Source organism: Triturus cristatus, chromosome 10, assembly GCF_964204655.1.
Source record: "Triturus cristatus chromosome 10, aTriCri1.1, whole genome shotgun sequence".
Classification (NCBI taxonomy): domain Eukaryota; kingdom Metazoa; phylum Chordata; class Amphibia; order Caudata; family Salamandridae; genus Triturus; species Triturus cristatus.
Genome location: NC_140593.1, coordinates 1,216,304,127 through 1,216,321,774, shown reverse-complemented (window position 1 = coordinate 1,216,321,774; position 17,648 = coordinate 1,216,304,127). Strand labels below are relative to the sequence as shown.

The following is a 17,648-nucleotide window of genomic DNA, read 5'->3' as shown; positions in this document are numbered from 1 at the left end:
CCCAGAGTCTGAGCCGTGAAGGGTGCGGGCTTTGAACAAGAGCTGAATCCTGAAGTATGCTGCAGGTGTGGCCGGATGGGGCTAAAAGCAGGACTCAGGCGCTGCTCGGATGCTTGGGACAGGCTGCATATTATGCCGAAGGAGCATCAGCACACAAGGTGGCCTCAGGTTCAAGATACATGCATTAAGCCCTGGTGTCAAACTAACCTATATCCTTCTGGAAAACAATTCAAGCCGCGAGTTCCCAACTCCAGGTCATCCACTTGGGTTGATATCCTTCCGGCAGCCATGAACCCACTGGTCATAAAGAGCCAGCTGTCCTGCATTCATTCTTCCTGATCACAGCCTGGCATCGCCTCACCCCCCCAGCTGGGCACAGGTTAGGACTACCACACCAATCTCCACCAGCAGTACTATCTGCACTAATCTCTACAGGTAATACTATCAGCTTCTACACTACAGCCTGGCAGTTCACAATCTGTTCCAAGCAGTCTTGCGCTGCATGGGTCGTTCCAGGAGCACTGCCCGGCCTAGGCGCAGCTTAGAACTGCCACACCCCCCTCTATCACAAACTCTGCCACTTCACCACCTGCTTTTGTAAGTGGTCTGTCACATAAAGCCTATTCCTTGTGCAAGGCTGCTATGTTCAATAAATTCTCTGAAGACTAGCTGGCACTGCTCCCTTGGATGCCAGCACATAAATGTGTCCTTCGCCACCCACTTCTTGGACATAGGCTTCTACTGGCCATCTGCTCCTATGGCACACATATTCCCCAGAGCACCCCTTTGCACCACAGGTTGTAGGCCTGCATGGCACAGCAGCACTTGCTCCCTGTTTACAGTTCACTCCATGAATTCATCAAACACACAAGAAGTGACAGGAGAAATGTTTACAGATAGTCTAAATCACTGGGAATCTCTCAGGGTAGCATTCCAATCCATTGTTTTTCACCCGCTGTAGCATAATAGACAGAGACCTGCCTTATGCAAGTGAGTACTGATGCTGCTGCCCATGAGAACAGTCTATCCTGAGCTTCCAGGCGAGGCCCTGTTACCTGAACAAGAATAGATCCAACCTAATAAGTGTTGGGCCGAGTGAACACTGGGTACCTGAATAGGTGTAGGTTTCTTTCGATGGGGAGTGTTTGGTCCTCTGGGTCTCATACTCATAGATCTTCCTTTCATACAACTTGCGGGTGCTTCCTGCACAGGAGAGAGAGAGAGAGGAGACATCAAGCAAGTAAGAACAGTTGCAAAAAACCCAAGTAGCACAATTTAATAGTACATTTATACAGCACAATCAACAGTGAACAGACTCAAAGCACGGTCAGTTGGGCACTCAGAGCAGGGGTACACATCTTTAACATGCGGAGGACTTTGCCGTCCCAACATGCATCAGTGTTGTCTGGATCTCCAAGACTGATTTTTTGCGATAGGCAAACATAGATCATGTGGGTGCGCTAGGACATAGGCCAGTCTCGTGGACTGTGGTCTTGTTGGACTGTATGGAACACTCAAAAGAGTTACCCTCATAGTGGTGCAAGGCTACAGCCTTTACCTGGAGTTAAGCAACAAAAGCGTGGTGGTGGCAACATACTGTATAGTGATCAGTAGTAGCGAACAGGCCTTTTTTACCCTGTGTCACTGGAGTGAGGCTTACAGGCTCACTCACCTTTTAAAAGTTCCACTGCTGTGGGCTTAACTCACCCTTGGCCTACATCAGGTAGATGCTGAGTGCTGCATAGCGCAGGAGTGGTGACTGCGTTGGTTGTATGTGTGCCTGGGAAGGGTACAGTACAAGGATGATGAAGTACATGTGTGGATAATACATGCATGGGTTGTATGTGTGTTTGAGAGGAATACATTACATGAGAGCAGTTGTGCTGTGCAGCGCATGCACAAGGACCGCATGTGCTGGGTGTATGCATGCTCGCGTGAAGCACAATACACATGAAGGGTGAAGAGTTGTGCAATGCGCATATGGTGAATGTATGTGCTGGCAGCGCATGTGTTTTACAGTAAGCACACCCTGGTTTAATACAGAAAAGCTTCAGTGCTGAACAGCGTGAGTATTCATACATGAATCCATGTGTACAGGTAAGTGTACAATTCCTAGAGTTGTTCATGCGGGACTGAAATTGTGCTGTAACAGTACACTGAGTGAGTGTACCTGTACATTGTATGGTGGACCCTTGGTTCCGTTTTGGGCAGCCCGGGCCTGCGTGGTAAAGACAAGAGAAGGGAAGGAATCCCCCAGACAGATGTGTGGATTGCTGTACACACTGTAGGGAAACAGACGAGACTCCCTTTACAGTCCAGAAGACGGCTCTCTGGTTCAGTGATAGATCACAAGGAAGGAGCCGGGACACATCTCAGAAAGGAAGATAAGGCTGTCAAGGGAATCTTAAAGAGTAGAGCTGGAGGTCTGGGATTAACCTTTTGATGCTTATATCACTGTGGTGACATCCAGGTGTGAACTCTGGTCCCTCCCATGAATTGCGTTGTCAGAGTCCCGCCAGCCGTGGCAGACCTCTTTTATTAGGGAAGATGAAAAGGAGAAGTGACCACTTCAAAAGACGCAGAACCCCAGCATAAAACTTCAAAGACCCAGACGCTAAATCACATTTAGTGTCTGGAGAAGGAATGTAAGAAGGGGAGAAAGAGTCCCCAGAAATGTGTCATCTGCCGAGCAGCCAGACGGGATGTGTGTGAAGGGAAAGCTCTGCAAGACTTCTGTGGCCAGGACGGAGGGCCAAGGCCTGCTGGTCTCCGTGCTGGATGATGGACTTTACCCAGGGAAACCGAGAAGACCTGGCCTGAAGCCCCACTGCCTGCCACGACCAGCGCGCCGTGTGAGGAAGAGGAGAGCGCTGAAGGGAGCCTCACCGTGAGGACTCCCTCTGCAAGGTGTGGGGATTTGGCTGCGCACCCATCGGGCTGGAGCCAGTATGCAAGACTGTTTTGGGTGCCCCCTTTTGTCGGGATCGAGCCTCTGCAGACTGTGCCAAGTATCGAGCACTGAGCCCACACATTTCGTAGTGGTGACCCCATATGCCACAGTGGGTCATGGTGAATAACTCTGAACGCGTTACACAAAGGCGGGGGGGGGGGGGGGCAGGGATTTGCCCGACAACCTACTACAGCCCCGACCACAAGGGGAATTGTGTTATTCTTTCTGAATGAGATATTCCTGTCTCCGAATGCAAGTGCGAAGACACAAGAGAGGTCATGTCAGTGATAGCAGATCCGAAGGAAGTTAGTTACAATGGGTATACGGATATCACTATAGAATCCGACCAGGTCGAGAGTAATTCTAGAAGACAAACCATGTTTTCACTGATCCCAAGGGCCTTCTTTCCAGGCATGAAAGGTGTTTTTTCTGATAGGTGACTGTACCTGACACTGTGCCGTAGACGACTAACAGTTGGCTTGTTGCCAGATTCTGACATTAGGTCTTGTTACGCGGGAATGTCCTACTGGAGCTATAGTTGCACCACAATTGAATCCCGAGCCACTCACAGATGTCCTCACGCCTCTACTCTAAACCAATCTTCCCTTGCTCCAGGTTACAACCTGCGCATTCCCTTATGGAGAAATAGTCCTTCACTTGTTACAGAGCAAAACAGAAAAATATTTGTGATAAATGCCAGGAGTTTTGCTGGTTGTCAATGAACAAAAGTTATTTTGCACCTTCTCAAACTCGGTTTCTTGTGGCTTCTCAGTCATCCGAGTACACAGCAATAAAAACCGTTGAGAACTAAAAAAACACAACGACATTAGCAACTTACTTTACAAGGAGGTCTGTTACAAAGTGGTGACTCAGTAGCCATTTCAGAAGTACAATTCTCTTCCATGTTGCTTTTTGTTTCCGCCCACTGTGGGCTTTTTAAATATGACATCAACCATGGTGCACGGAGCACCTCTTTGAAGCCTCTCAACGTAAGCAAGCGCGCTACTAGACATTCAGCAGTGTGTGCTCTTTTCAGGGAGAGGAAAGAATAAATCTTCTGGGTACAAAGAATAAACTTTCAAGACCCTGGATACAGGAGTCTGGCTCTTTTAGAACTTCGATATGGGTTAACTTCTTTCAAAAGCATGGACCATCCAACACTACCATAAAGATGGTCTCCGGTGCCAGAAGAGTCAGGCGAGGCATCGATTTTCAGGCAAGAAGTCAATGTCTGTGGCTAGTGGCTATTCTGTCCAGCTTTACATTTCATCTCGTCTTTGGTTTGACCATGTATTGCAGATATGATGGCACTGCTCTAGGTTTCAGTGGCTTCCCTTTAATAAAATACAGTTTAAAAGCTATCAGGGGACGCTTGCATCTTTACCTTGCAAGCTAGTGGGGAGCAGGACAAGCCGGGCTGGCCAGGCAAACGGAAGACTGTATTTTTATTAGCCCTGCCCTAACCCCAATCCATCAAGCCCCTTGGGGAATTATGGTCATCAGTCACGTATTGTTAGAAGGCGACCTCAGAGGAGCCCAGAGGGGGCCCTGACTATCCTGAGACCAACCCTCGAGGTATCGTAGCCGGGCACTGGCGGGAGACTCCTCAGGGGAGGAATCTCGTATCTAGGACCGTACACTCGGCACCACACGACAAAGAGACGCCTCACCGTGAGTTCTTAAGAACAAATCTTTATCAGATCGGAGTCGTAGGATCTTTATGATCAGCAAGGCAAATATATACACGTAGAGCACGGGCTCACAGAGTCTCGAGGGGGAAGGAGGTAGCGGGACAGTCTTTGGGGATATGGATCAAATGCAGGGACGTACCCAGTGCACAGCTCACAATCCTCGAGCTGGGGGATACGCTTGTCGTTGTCGGGGTCCAGCGGGACCAGGAGAGTCTGTGGGAGCCGCGAGTCACTCAGCAGGGCTCAAGCACAGGTTCGGAGGTCTTACGATCTTTCGGGGAGCCGCGAGTCACTCAGCAGGGCTCAAGCACAAGTTCGGAGGTCTTACGATCTTCAGGGAGCCGCGAGTCACTCAGCAGGGCTCAAGCACAAGGTCGGAGGTCTTACGATCTTCAGGGAGCCGCTAATCACTCAGCAGGGCTCAAGCACAAGTTCGGAGGTCTTACGATCTTCAGGGAGCCGCGAGTCACTCAGCAGGGCTCAGGTGTTTCCAAAGGCGAATCTCTCGGATAGTCCCAGAGCACCCCTTGTTATAAGACGACTCCTCTTTGATGTCCGGAGTCTGTGCAGGCAGGGGTCTTGTCACCTGGGGGTCGCTTGTCGGGGTTTCCTGCCATTGTCTTTTGATCCTTTCAGGGCCGGGTCGGGAGGAGTCCCAGACACCCAGCAGGCGTGGAGCCAGCCCTCGGGGAGGCCGGTGGGCCGATCGAAACCCACCTTCCCAGGGGAGCTCAGAGGTGTGATGGAAACTGCTCCTCCCTCTCTCATCCCAATGGGAGCGCGATGTCCCCCAGCCGGAGTGGCGCCTCTAGGCCAGGGTCGTGCTGGGGCCAGGCGGCCATCAGGGTGCATGAAGTGGGCACGCGGGCCCGGTGTGGCCGAAAGGAGGAAGGCCACGGACGAGGAAGTCCGGGTCGGGTGTGTGTGTGTTCTGGTGGGAAGGATCGGCTAGGCCGTGTGATCGGGGGCTGCATGAGGTGCGTGGGTCAGGTTATGTGGTGCGGGGACAGGGATGGCCATGCCACGAGGCCGGGTCTAACACGCGTCAGCTGAAAGCCGGAGAGAACTACCCATCTTCTTGGGGGTTCTCTTCGCTGAGGCGGAAGAACCGGGAGAGGCCATCGGCGTTGGCGTGGTCAGTACCAGGGCGATGTTCCACGGTGAAATCCATCCCCTGGAGGGCGATTGACCACCGCAGTAGTTTGGGGTTTTCTCCTCGCATCTGCATGAGCCATCGCAAGGGGCGATGGTCGGTTTGGACTTTGAAATGGGTGCCGAACAGATAGGGGCGTAACTTCTTGAGGGCCCAGACTACGGCGAACGCCTCGCGCTCGATGGTGCTCCATCTCTGTTCTCTGGGCAGCAGCCGTCGGCTGAGGAAGGCTACGGGCTGGTCTAGGCCTTGGTCATTCACCTGGGACAGGACGGCCCCAATTCCATGCTCGGAGGCGTCCGTTTGTACCACAAACTCCTTGGAGTAGTCGGGAGCCTGGAGGACGGGGGCAGTGCACATGGCCGTTTTCAGGGCATCGAACGCCTCTTGGCAGGCAGGGGTCCACTGCACTTTCTTGGGTTGTTTCTTGGACGTGAGTTCCGTGAGGGGACCGACCAGGCTGCTGTACCCCCGGATGAATCTCCGGTAGTAGCCCGTGAGGCCCAGAAAGGCTCGGACCTCCGTTTGGGTAGTGGGGGGTTCCCAGGCTAGGATGGCGTCGATCTTGGGCTGTAGAGGGGCGACCTGGCCGCTTCCGACCTGGTGCCCCAGGTAGAGTACCGAACCTTGCCCAATCTGGCACTTCCTGGCTTTCACGGTGAGGCCTGCCTGGCGCAGGGCGGTTAGCACCCTCCGGAGGTGCTGGAGGTGCTCACTCCATTCGGAACTGAAAACTGCGATATCGTCTAGATAGGCAGCGCTGAATTTTTCCAGCCCGGCCAGGACTCTATTTACCAGTCGCTGGAAGGTGGCCGGGGCATTTTTCATCCCGAAGGGCATCACGCGAAAGCGATAGTGCCCATCCAGGGTGGAGAAGGCGGACCGCTCCTTGGCTCCTTCTGTGAGCGCAATTTGCCAGTAGCCGCAGGTGAGATCGAAGGTGCTGAGGAACCGAGCAGCCCCGAGTCGGTCAATGAGCTCGTCGGCTCGGGGAATGGGGTGGGCATCGGCTCGGGTGACTTCATTGAGTCCCCGGTAGTCCACGCAGAAGCGGAGTTCTGGGGAGACACCGGGGGCAGCTGCTTTCGGGACCAGGACCACGGGGCTGGCCCAGGGACAGTCTGAGGGTTCGATCACTCCTAAGGTCAACATCTTCGAGACCTCGGCTTGAATGCAGGACCGGACCCGATCAGGGACTCGGTAGGCGCGTTGTTTCACCGGTGGGCTGTCGCCGGTGTCCACGTCATGGACACACCAGTCGGTGACTTGGGGGACCAGAGAGAATAGGTCGGAAAACTGCCCTAGGAGCTGGCGGCAATCCTCACGTTGCTGGGAAGTGAGGGATGGGGAGAGGTTCACTCCCTCTACGGAGCCATCCTTCTCTTTGGTGCACAGGAGATCAGGGAGGGGATCCGACTCCTCCTCGGCCCCGTCATCGGTGGCCGGCAGGAGGCTCAGCTCCGTCCGCACAAAGTGAGGCTTGAGGCGGTTCACGTGGAGGACCCGGAGGGGGTCCCGTGGTGACTGGACGTCCACCAAGTACGTGACCTGGCTCTTCCGCTCAATCAGTTTGAAGGGCCCGGTCCATTTATCCTGGGGGGCGCAGGGTTTCACGGGGGCCATGACCCATACCTGCTGGCCCGGCTGGAACTCGACCAGAGTGGCATTCTGGTCGTACCAGCGCTTCATCTCTTCCTGGCTCGCCTCCAGGTTGGCCTCGGCCAGCTCTCGGAACTTCCTAGTCTGGTTTCGGAGGGTCAGGACGTATCGGAACACATCTCGGGGGCGGCCTCGGGGCGCCGCCTCCCATCCTTCCTTGACCAGGCTGAGGGGCCCCCGGACGGGGTGCCCGTAGAGTAACTCAAAGGGGCTGAACCCCAAGGATTTCTGGGGAACTTCCTGGTAGGCGAACAGGAGGCAGGGGAGCAGGACGTCCCACTTACGCCGGAGGGGCTCTTCCAGGCCCGCGATCATCCCTTTCAGAGTCCGGTTGAACCGCTCTACCAGGCCATTTCCTTGGGGGTGGTACGGGGTGGTGAACTTATAAGACACTCCACATTGTTGCCACAGGGACGTCGTGTATCTGGAGATGAAGTTCGTACCGCGATCGCTCACGACCTCGCGGGGAAAACCCATACGGGAAAAGATTCCCATCAACGCCCGGCCCACCACGGGGGCTGTGACGGTGCGCAGGGGTATGGCTTCAGGGTATCGGGTGGCATGATCCACCAGGACGAGGATAAAGCGGTGCCCTTGGGAGGTTGGGGGGTCCAGGGGCCCCACGATGTCGATCCCGACCCGTTCAAAAGGGGTACTGACGACAGGGAAGGGTTGGAGGGGAGCCTTGCGCTTTCCTCCGCTCTTCCCACTAGCCTGGCACGTGGGACAGGACTTGCAGTGGGCTTCTACATCCGCTTTCATTCTGGGCCAGTAGAAGTGAGTCACGAGGAGACTGTAGGTTTTGTCCTGGCCCAAGTGGCCTACGAGGGGGACGTCGTGGGCCAAGCCCAGGAGGAGGTCTCGGAAGCGTAGGGGTACCACTAGCACCCGGGCGGATCCTAGCTCCACCGACTTCTGCTCGCTGTACAAAAGGTCATTCTCCCAATACACCCGGTGCGTTCCAGTTTGGTCGCCCGCGGCCTGGGCCTCTGCTTGTTGCCGGGGCCCGACCAGGGAAGGACAGGTAGCCTGCTCCCAGCAGAACTCCTCTCGGGAGGGGCCCCCCTCGTGGCGCCACTGGGCCAACCCGGGCAGATCGCCTAACTCGGTGACCTGTGCGGAGTCGGAAGGTGGGGGTTCGTCGCTGGCGACCGACCCTCCTTGTGGGGGGATGTGGGGACCCTCGGCGGGGACCATCGTGTCTTCTGTGGTCGGGGCGTCGTCAACTTCCCCAAGGGGGGTCAGTCGGGCTGCCATAGATCGGGTGGTGGCGCACACCCACTCAGGGAGACCCATCATCCCTAGGTGGGTCTTGCGCTCAACTTGTTTCCAGGGGGAACTTTCCAGGTCGTTCCCCAGGAGACAGTCGACTGGCTGGGAGGTTCTCACTGCGACTTTCAGTTTACCGACCACCCCTCCCCACTCAAAAGGCAACAGGGCTACCTTACAAAGACTTTCCGTATTGTCAGCGGAAATTACCGGGCAAAAGACGTTGGGGAGGACCTGGTCTTCGTTGACCAAATGACTGAGGACACCGGTGATGCTGGCCCCGGTGTCACGAAGGGCCTCTACTTGGTGGCCATTGATCGTTACGAGCTGCCCATATTTCTTCGTGTTGGAGGGCAGGAGGCTGCCAGGGACCATTTCTCTATCTCCTAAGGATACTAGGACCATGGCTGCGGGTTCCCACTCTACGGTCTCCTCAACCTCCTCCCCCAGTGCTACATTGGCTATCTGTCTGGGGGGGGGGGTGCTGCCGGGGTGATGTGTGGGGCCATGGGGCATTCAGGGTCGTTGGCGTAATGCCCGGGCTTCTGACAACGGAAACAAGTGATGGTCACCCGGTGCCCCAGTCTCACGGGGGGGCCGGATACAGCTGGTGGGGGCGCCGGGAAAGGCGGAGGTTGGGTTTTCGGGGGACTGGACTGGGACTCTCTCTGCCCTCCCTGGTTCCCCCCCCTCTCTGGCGGGGTGGTCCCTGACTGGCTCGGGGGTACTCTCCTACAGGGCCCCGGGAGACCCGGGTGTTCGTCCAGCGATCCGCCTCGACAGCCAGCTTTCTCGGATCCGTGAGCTTGCTGTCGAGCAGATGCTGGCGCAGTTCCACAAAGCAGTTCGCCGCCAGGTGTTCCCACAACATGAGGTCGGTTAGTTCTTCTAGGGTGGTTACCTTGCTGCCCTTGATCCACCCATCGAATGCGTGGCTGAAGAAGTTTACATACTCCACCCAGGTGGTGCCCGGGATCTTCCTGCAGTCCCGGAACCGCTGGCGGTACATCTCCGGGGTGAGGCCGTACCTTGTGAGGAGGGCCTCTTTCATGTGGTTGTAGGAGGTCTGCATGGAGGTTGGTAGGTCGAGCAGGGTGTCTCTCCCTTCGCTCAGAAATCGTCCCCACAACCCGGCCCCCCAATCCTTCTGCGGGACCCGATGGGAGGTCATGGCGACCTCGTATGCCCTGAACCACTGTTGAATGTCATCGTTTTTGTAATATTCTTTGACCACATCCTTGGGGATGTGGACCTTCTGCTCCGCCGGGGAGGCCGCCTCTCGGTTTCCCGGGGGCCGCGCTTCTTCGCTTTTTGCTTTTAGCTCGATTTCCTTCAAGCTGCGTTCATGCTCCAGTTGAAGTCTCCTTCCTTCGTGTTCCCGTTGGAGTTTCTTCTCTTCTAGTTCTCCTTGCACTCGCATCTGTTCCACTGCTAGCTTTTTCTCGGCTAATTTCAACTCGCCCTCGATTTTAAGTTTGGCTAATTCGAGTTTGTGATGGCGACTTCTTTCTCTGTCTGCGAGTTCCTCCGGGGATAGGCCCCCGTCTGGTACGAAGCTTCGCACCTGGTTGCTGCTGCGTTCTCCTTGGGAGGGTCCAGCTTCGTCGTGGGGCTCCACCGCTCCTTCTGGGCGGGGGGCTCCAGAATCCACCCAAGCTTTTAGTGCCTTCTGCATATCTTCTTTGGTGTTGAGACCAGTGGTAGCGATTTTGAGTTCTTTGCAGAATTGCTTCAGTTCTCTGTGTGTGTACTCCTCCAGTTGTTCCGCCTGGAACACGGTACTGGTGTCGTTTTCTGTGAGAATCACGGCGTTTCCTTCTGCCATCTTTGTCGGTAGTGCGTCAGCCGTTCACGGTACGATCTCTAGATTATGGGCCCGAATCCCGTCGCTTGCCACCAATGTTAGAAGGCGACCTCAGAGGAGCCCAGACGGGGCCCTGACTATCCTGAGACCAACCCTCGAGGTATCGTAGCCGGGCACTGGCGGGAGACTCCTCAGGGGAGGAATCTCGTATCTAGGATCGTACACTCGGCACCACACGACAAAGAGACACCACACCGTGAGTTCTTAAGAACAAATCTTTATCAGATCGGAGTCGTAGGATCTTTATGATCAGCAAGGCAAATATATACACGTAGAGCACGGGCTCACAGAGTCTCGGGGGGGGGGGTAGGAGGTAGCGGGACAGTCTTTGGGGATATGGATCAAATGCAGGGACGTACCCGGCGCACAGCTCACAATCCTCGGGCTGGGGGATACGCTTGTCGTTGTCGGGGTCCGGCTGGACCAGGAGAGTCTGTGGGAGCCGCGAGTCACTCAGCAGGGCTCAAGCACAGGTTCGGAGGTCTTACGATCTTTCGGGGAGCCGCGAGTCACTCAGCAGGGCTCAAGCACAAGTTTGGAGGTCTTACGATCTTCAGGGAGCCGCGAGTCACTCAGCAGGGCTCAAGCACAAGGTCGGAGGTCTTACGATCTTCAGGGAGCCGCGAGTCACTCAGCAGGGCTCAAGCACAAGTTCGGAGGTCTTACGATCTTCAGGGAGCCGCGAGTCACTCAGCAGGGCTCAGGTGTTTCCAAAGGCGAATCTCTCGGATAGTCCCAAAGCACCCCTTGTTATAGGACGACTCCTCTTTGATGTCCGGAGTCTGTGCAGGCAGGGGTCTTGTCACCTGGGGGTCGCTAGTCGGGGTTTCCTGCCATTGTCTTTTGATCCTTTCAGGGCCGGGTCGGGAGGAGTCCCAGACACCCAGCAGGCGTGGAGCCAGCCCTCGGGGAGGCCGGCGGGCCGATTGAAACCCACCTTCCCAGGGGAACTCAGAGGTGTGATGGAAACTGCTCCTCCCTCTCTCATCCCAATGGGAGCGCGATGTCCCCCAGCCGGAGTGCCGCCTCTAGGCCAGGGTCGCGCTGAGGCCGGGCGGCCATCAGGGTGCATGAAGTGGGCACACGGGCCCGGTGTGGCCGAAAGGAGGAAGGCCACGGACGGGGAAGTCCGGGTCGGGTGTGTGTGTGTTCTGGTGGGAAGGATCGGCTAGGCCGTGTGCTCGGGGGCTGCATGAGGTGCGTGGGTCAGGTTATGTGGTGCGGGGACAGGGATGGCCATGCCACGAGGCCGGGTCTAACACGTATGCAATGGTGCCGCATGGCGGTCTGTGCTTGCCACATACACAGTCCCACCACACTATTTCACCGGTCGCTCCTGGTTGCACAGTGCGCGGCGGAAGGACCAGCTGCACTAGCAGATTAAGTCTGCTTCTATTGCACATGCGGCCGTACTCTCCTATTCTTCCAGGACAGGAGAATTACTGTCCTTGGATACTGACCATCCAATAATTATGTGTTCATGTTCATTATCACCCATCAACACTCAGAGGCTATTGTTTATAGCAGACACCTTACTCAACTTGAACGGGCAGGTCGTGTACCAGTCTACTCGTTCTACAGATCTTGGAGATTTTAATATCCAACAGGACGGGTACAACTCCTCCTTAGCGCCTAACCTTCGCTCTCATTTTAAAGTTCTGGAGGCATTTCAAATCGCTAAGGCTACAACCCGCAACTTTGGACTCGTGCTCAACCAGGTCGTGTGCACTGCCTCCAGTTTGCGTTTGATCTGGACCGAGCATTTTCTGGTCGAGCTCTCTACCACTCTCTCCCGTGTACTACAAAGAAGCTTCGGTTTAGGGTTGTGTGTGAGAATCCATTTGTCCCTGGGGCTAGAGCAGTGTGAAGGCCGTATTAAACGAATGAAATGAGTGTGCCAGGTTTCTGTCGGTCTTTGCTGCCAAGTTGAATCATTCGATGCTCATAAATCTCTAGGTGCTCCCATTTTGAAAGACACAACCATTCCCCGTGGTTCAGGAAATAGAAAGGACCAACTGGCAGGCATGCCCTTAGTGTAGATCACACTCTGAAGGTTAGGTGTGGGACTTTATTTAGATTTGGCAGAAACTAATGATCATTTGTGTTTTCTAAACATCTGGCCTGATCATGGGCAGTGTTTTCAGCTATTCTTGGTGCTTTTTCAGTCCCAATGTATTTCACTGAGCCTCCAAAGCAGCTACATTAACATTCAACCTCCTCAAACCTTCTGTGCACACTAAGCCTCTTTTTTTTATCCAGAAAGTCTGCAATAATTACAACAATATGAAAGATCAAGTACTTTACCTGATACCCTAAAACTGCTCTTCCCTTTTGAACTTCCTTCTATTTTAACAACATACTGCATGTGGTCGCTGAAAAGATGTGCGACTCAAACTCTCTGCCCTTAACACTGGGTTCCCTGTTGGCCATTGCTAGGTGACCGTGCTTAAGGCCTGGGCTTCATTCACCGTCCCCATCATTACTAAGAAACCAAATGCAGCTCATTCTTTTACATGTCCAGCTGCCTCTAAAGCAGGAGTTGGTAACACTAGTTCTCAAAAATGCTACCATAGTTTCTCTTGACATTAATAGCTACTGTCCCCAATCGTTCTGCTCCCCTTCACTGGGAAAAGTCAGAGAAAAATCATAATCAAGTGGCTGTACAGTTTTATGACCCCACTGTCATCTGGATCTCTCGAAGGTTTTACAGCAGGTAGGGGCACAAGGTTGGAACACATCTGTGCTGGATCAATCAAGGATCGTGGAAGACTAGACCAATTCTGTTTAACCTCTCTGCCGAGACGTTTGTTGACATTGGCCTTTACTGGACAGCACTGCCGTGGTTTACATCTTTTCTGGTGGATCATATATAGAATCTTTATCTCTTTTCCCCCCCCTTTATCGAGCGAGCCTATGCAGAGCAAGCGCTGTCTCTTCGAGACATGCTGTATTCACTCTGTGGGCTTATAGCCCGCCCATTGCCTTTTTATTCCTCACTTTGATTGTCCTTTAAAAAGGCTTCCTCACTAGTGACTAATTCTTCTTCTTTGCCCCGCCTTGTTGTCATTTGTATCCTCCCACGGAGCAGCACCAAACTTCCCATATCTTTATGCATTTGTCTTTATGTGCTGTTTTTCTGGAGCTTTTTCTTTCAGTCGCTCGCTTTGAGCTCGGTTGCTGTATGTTGTTCCTGTCCCAGCGCTGCATCATCTCTCCTACAGTCACGCAGGGCTAAAATTACCGGCATGGTGGCCAAGAAGAGAGGCAGTGTTTCCCTTTAACAAGCGCCAGCATGCCCGCTGCTTTTGGAGGCCGCGCGCCTTTCTTTTATTAACACGGTGGCTGTGAATCCCACTTCACTGCTGTTGTGCTTCATTTTTTAGTATGAGGCTGCGCGCCTTTCTTTTATCAGCAGTGCGCCCGCTTGTTAGTTTTTGGAGTTTGGATTGAAATAACACTGCTGGGGATGTTAACGTGCTAGAGAAATAGTGCATGTAACACCAGTGTTTTTCTCAGTTTTGCCCACGTTGCTTTGAATGTCCACGACGAAAACTCACCATGCAAAAATGGGTGGCTTATTTCCATGCCTTATCTGCTTGAAGGAAGTGTGGGTTTTACTCTATACATGTTGGTGTTTAATATCTGTGAGCACATGTTGTAAAACACTGTGGTGGGTTTGTAATGCCTATATGTACCCCATCTCATGTGCACATTGCACATATGCATGACACAGCTCTATGAACAACCTGCATACCTCCTCGTGTGCACAGCGAGCATGTACAATATACAGCTCTATGCGCTACCTGCACACCTTCTCACGTGCACAGCGTCCACATACACAATGCAGCTCTATGCACAACCTGCACAGCTCCTCATGTACTCAAAGTCCACGTGCACGATGCAGCTCTATACATAACCTGCACATCTTTTTGTGTGCACACATGCACGACGTAGCTCTATGCAATACCTGCACAGCTCCTTGTGTGTTGAGCGCACACATTCATGACGCACCTCTATGCGCTACCTGCACACCCCGTGTGCACAGTGCACACATGCACAATGCAGCTCTATGCACAACTTCTTGTGTACACAAAGTCCACGTGCACGATGCAGCTCTATACATAACCTGCACATCTTTTTGTGTGCACACATGCACGACATAGCTCTATGCAATACCTGCACACATCCTTGTGTGCGCAGCGCACACGTGCACAATGCCGCTCTATGCACAACCTGCCCATGACTCCTAGTGTACACAATGGCTAAAACACATCTCGCACATGCCGAGCTGAAGGGTGGACTGGCCTGTAGGGCAATCAGGCTGTGCCCCATGGACTGGTCTGAACGGTCAGTGTGGGACGGTTTTATGGTCTGTTGGGATGACTTGTACTGATGATTTCACTGTATTACCATAAACAATGCCTGCGGGAAACAAATGCATGCAAACAAATGTCTCTCATACCTTCCAAAATACTCATACAGGGTGTATTTACACGTTCAAAACTAACCTGCTTTGTAAATGTGCGTGGGCCAATATTTATTTCGCTCTCTGCTTCGCTAATGGGGGCACGTTTATTTCAGTGGCTTGGTTTATTTTTTGCCCCAGTCCGACTATGCTAGCAACGTGCACTGTTCCTGTATTCATGAGCCTGCCAGGCTTTCCTTCTGTATGAAACCTGTACACATAGCAAACACAACAAGATGATGGACAGTGTGCTGAAACTTTTCATCCACTCGGCTCCAATCTCTGGTCTGGGTTTAATCCATTGTTGTTTTGCTCAATATGCCACCACAGTTTGGACCCAGCCATATGGAAATCAGTCGTGATTAAACACCTACTGATACAGAAAATATTGCCCTTCCTGCCACAGAGGTGATTGCTTGGGTTGTGTCTCATCTTGAAGGAAATAATGCACTGTATTTTAGCTTACCAAAATATGCTTTTTTATAACTGCAGAACTTTCCAATCTACCTGGGAGAAAATTCACGATTGATGGCTGACCTGTAAGCTTTACATTGCCTCCCAGTGCATGGAGATATTCTCTTCCAAGATTCTAGACTTGGTTCATAATGTGCAATATATTGACATACACACTTTTCTGGCAGAACGGATTCCCCCATCCCATCTCAGGGCGAACTTCTGATTCTTAACTTTTAAGTCTCTCTTTCCAGATATGTTCGGTGTGGTGGTCTTGTGCTTGGGCTGCTTGGCCCTAAGCAATACACTGCAGCTCCTGCTCTGGCAGACAACCAACCACGTGCTCTTTCTTCTGCTCTGTGCTCAGTTTTTGTACCTTTTCTTTTTTTTTGTCTGTTCGCTCTTAATTGAGGTTCTTATGCAGAAGGTGTCACTATGCGACAGTGCCAAGAAGCCACATTTTTGTGCAGATGCTCTTAACAAATACTAATGCATATCACAAAACGTCTTGCCATATCGGTTACTTGCTGTCCCACTCAAGTGCCTGTCCTGAATGAAGTGAACTTGTACCAGCAGTCGTGTCCTCATCACAGCAGATCTTCTCAGCCGCAGACTGCTAGGCTCAGATTCTGCGTGCTGGTCCAAGCAAACGCCCACCTCTGTTCTCATAAGTAAGGCAGGCAGGGACACCATTATGGGCACTGTTTTTTTGTGCACTTTTACGTACATAGCAATTTGCACACCTGGCCATATAGCTTTAGGTACACTGCGTTCTGCGTAAAGCACCACTCTGCAGCTCCTTTCCACACTGCAGTGTGCACATCCTCACAACTCCAGGGATGAACATTCAAAGCAATGTGCAGCCGCTCACGACGGTAGCACTTTACATACCATTGAATCCAGAAAACTGTCATGACAATTGCGCTTTCAGTGCAAAGATATGCGAGTACTCACGACGCTGGTGTTTAACATGCAGATTAATATGGACAGACATGTGTCAATCGTGCTTATATATCCAGGGTCCCAGGGAAACAAACACAGAGATGGTTCTTTACATAAAGCCTAATTGTTCCTTGCTCTGTGCCAGATGCTGACATAGGATTGTTTCATTGGCTTCCCTTCAATGCCATCTCTAAAATTTAAATCCATTTATGCAACATTTTATTTTGAAGTTTTATGTAGCGCGGACTTGACTCAAGGGCATTAGAACACTTTACATGAGCACCAAATTAAAAAAAAAATAATGCACTGAGAGAATAAGCGATTTGCCCAGAACCACAGGATGTTGGACTGAGCAGTGACTCGAAGCTGGTTCTCCGGTTCCAAAGAAAGCAGCTCTGGCTGTTAGGTCACATCTCCTCCCCATCTGAAAAAGCGTCACTTAAAATGAACCGCTGCATTCCAGACCTTAATTACATTTTTCGACTGAGTGTGTACTAGTATACACGCGATTAACTTGCTTTTGTAAGGGATAACAAAGTATTACAAAAGTGTTTGAATGCAGATGTGTGCATACCCCCTGCAGCTCACAAGGCGAAGATGCAAGTATTCCTAGGACCCTTTTTGGGATGTGGAACGTACCCCACAGAGGAAGGAGCAGCCTACGTGCTACCTTTATAGACAAACTCAGGATACAGTTCCATGACGAAGACAAAGGAGGAAGACACAATCTGGGGTTGCTTGTTGCATGTAGAGGCCATGACACAGCGCTGCAGTCTGGATGGATGCCTTTGGATCTGGAGTGAAACAGAGTCCCACACCTTTCGTCCTCCCATAAGAGCGCAGCCGAAAGCGATAGGACGCAGCCCACGGAGCAAAATTCCCAATTATTAAAAAAATGCCTTTTCCTTTCGAAATGTATTACTTCTCACGTCTATCTTAATTATTCTGGGATATAAACATTTCAGGAGCAAGTTGAACTCATAGTTGTTTTCTATATTTTTGAACAAATGTAGTTTTTTTTTCCTTTGGACTATATTGTGTGAATATTTTAATGGAATATTTTCTGTTTTTATTGGGCAGTTGTGTGGTGTTTTTTTTTTATGACATATACTTTCATTCTTTGTAAAGTGCCCCCAAGACATTAGCCCTGCATTTGAAACATAAGGTGCATGAAAGCAGATTACAAGGCGGAGAGAGGTGCT

The 17,648-nt window shown here is 52.3% G+C and overlaps 1 protein-coding gene across 5 annotated transcripts in view; it reads right to left on the bottom strand.

Moving 5' to 3' along the window:
* Positions 1-17,648, bottom strand: part of EMD (emerin) — a 109,508-nt gene that overhangs the window by 76,319 nt on the left and 15,541 nt on the right. For all 5 annotated transcript variants that reach the window (XR_014969684.1, XR_014969685.1, XM_085629736.1 and 2 more), the window contains exon 3: positions 1,111-1,203. Coding sequence is in view for 3 of the 5 variants with exons in the window: in XM_085629736.1 (XP_085485862.1) it covers positions 1,111-1,203 (93 nt within the window). In the remaining 2 variants the exon portion in view is untranslated. The remainder of the gene's footprint in view (positions 1-1,110; positions 1,204-17,648) is intronic.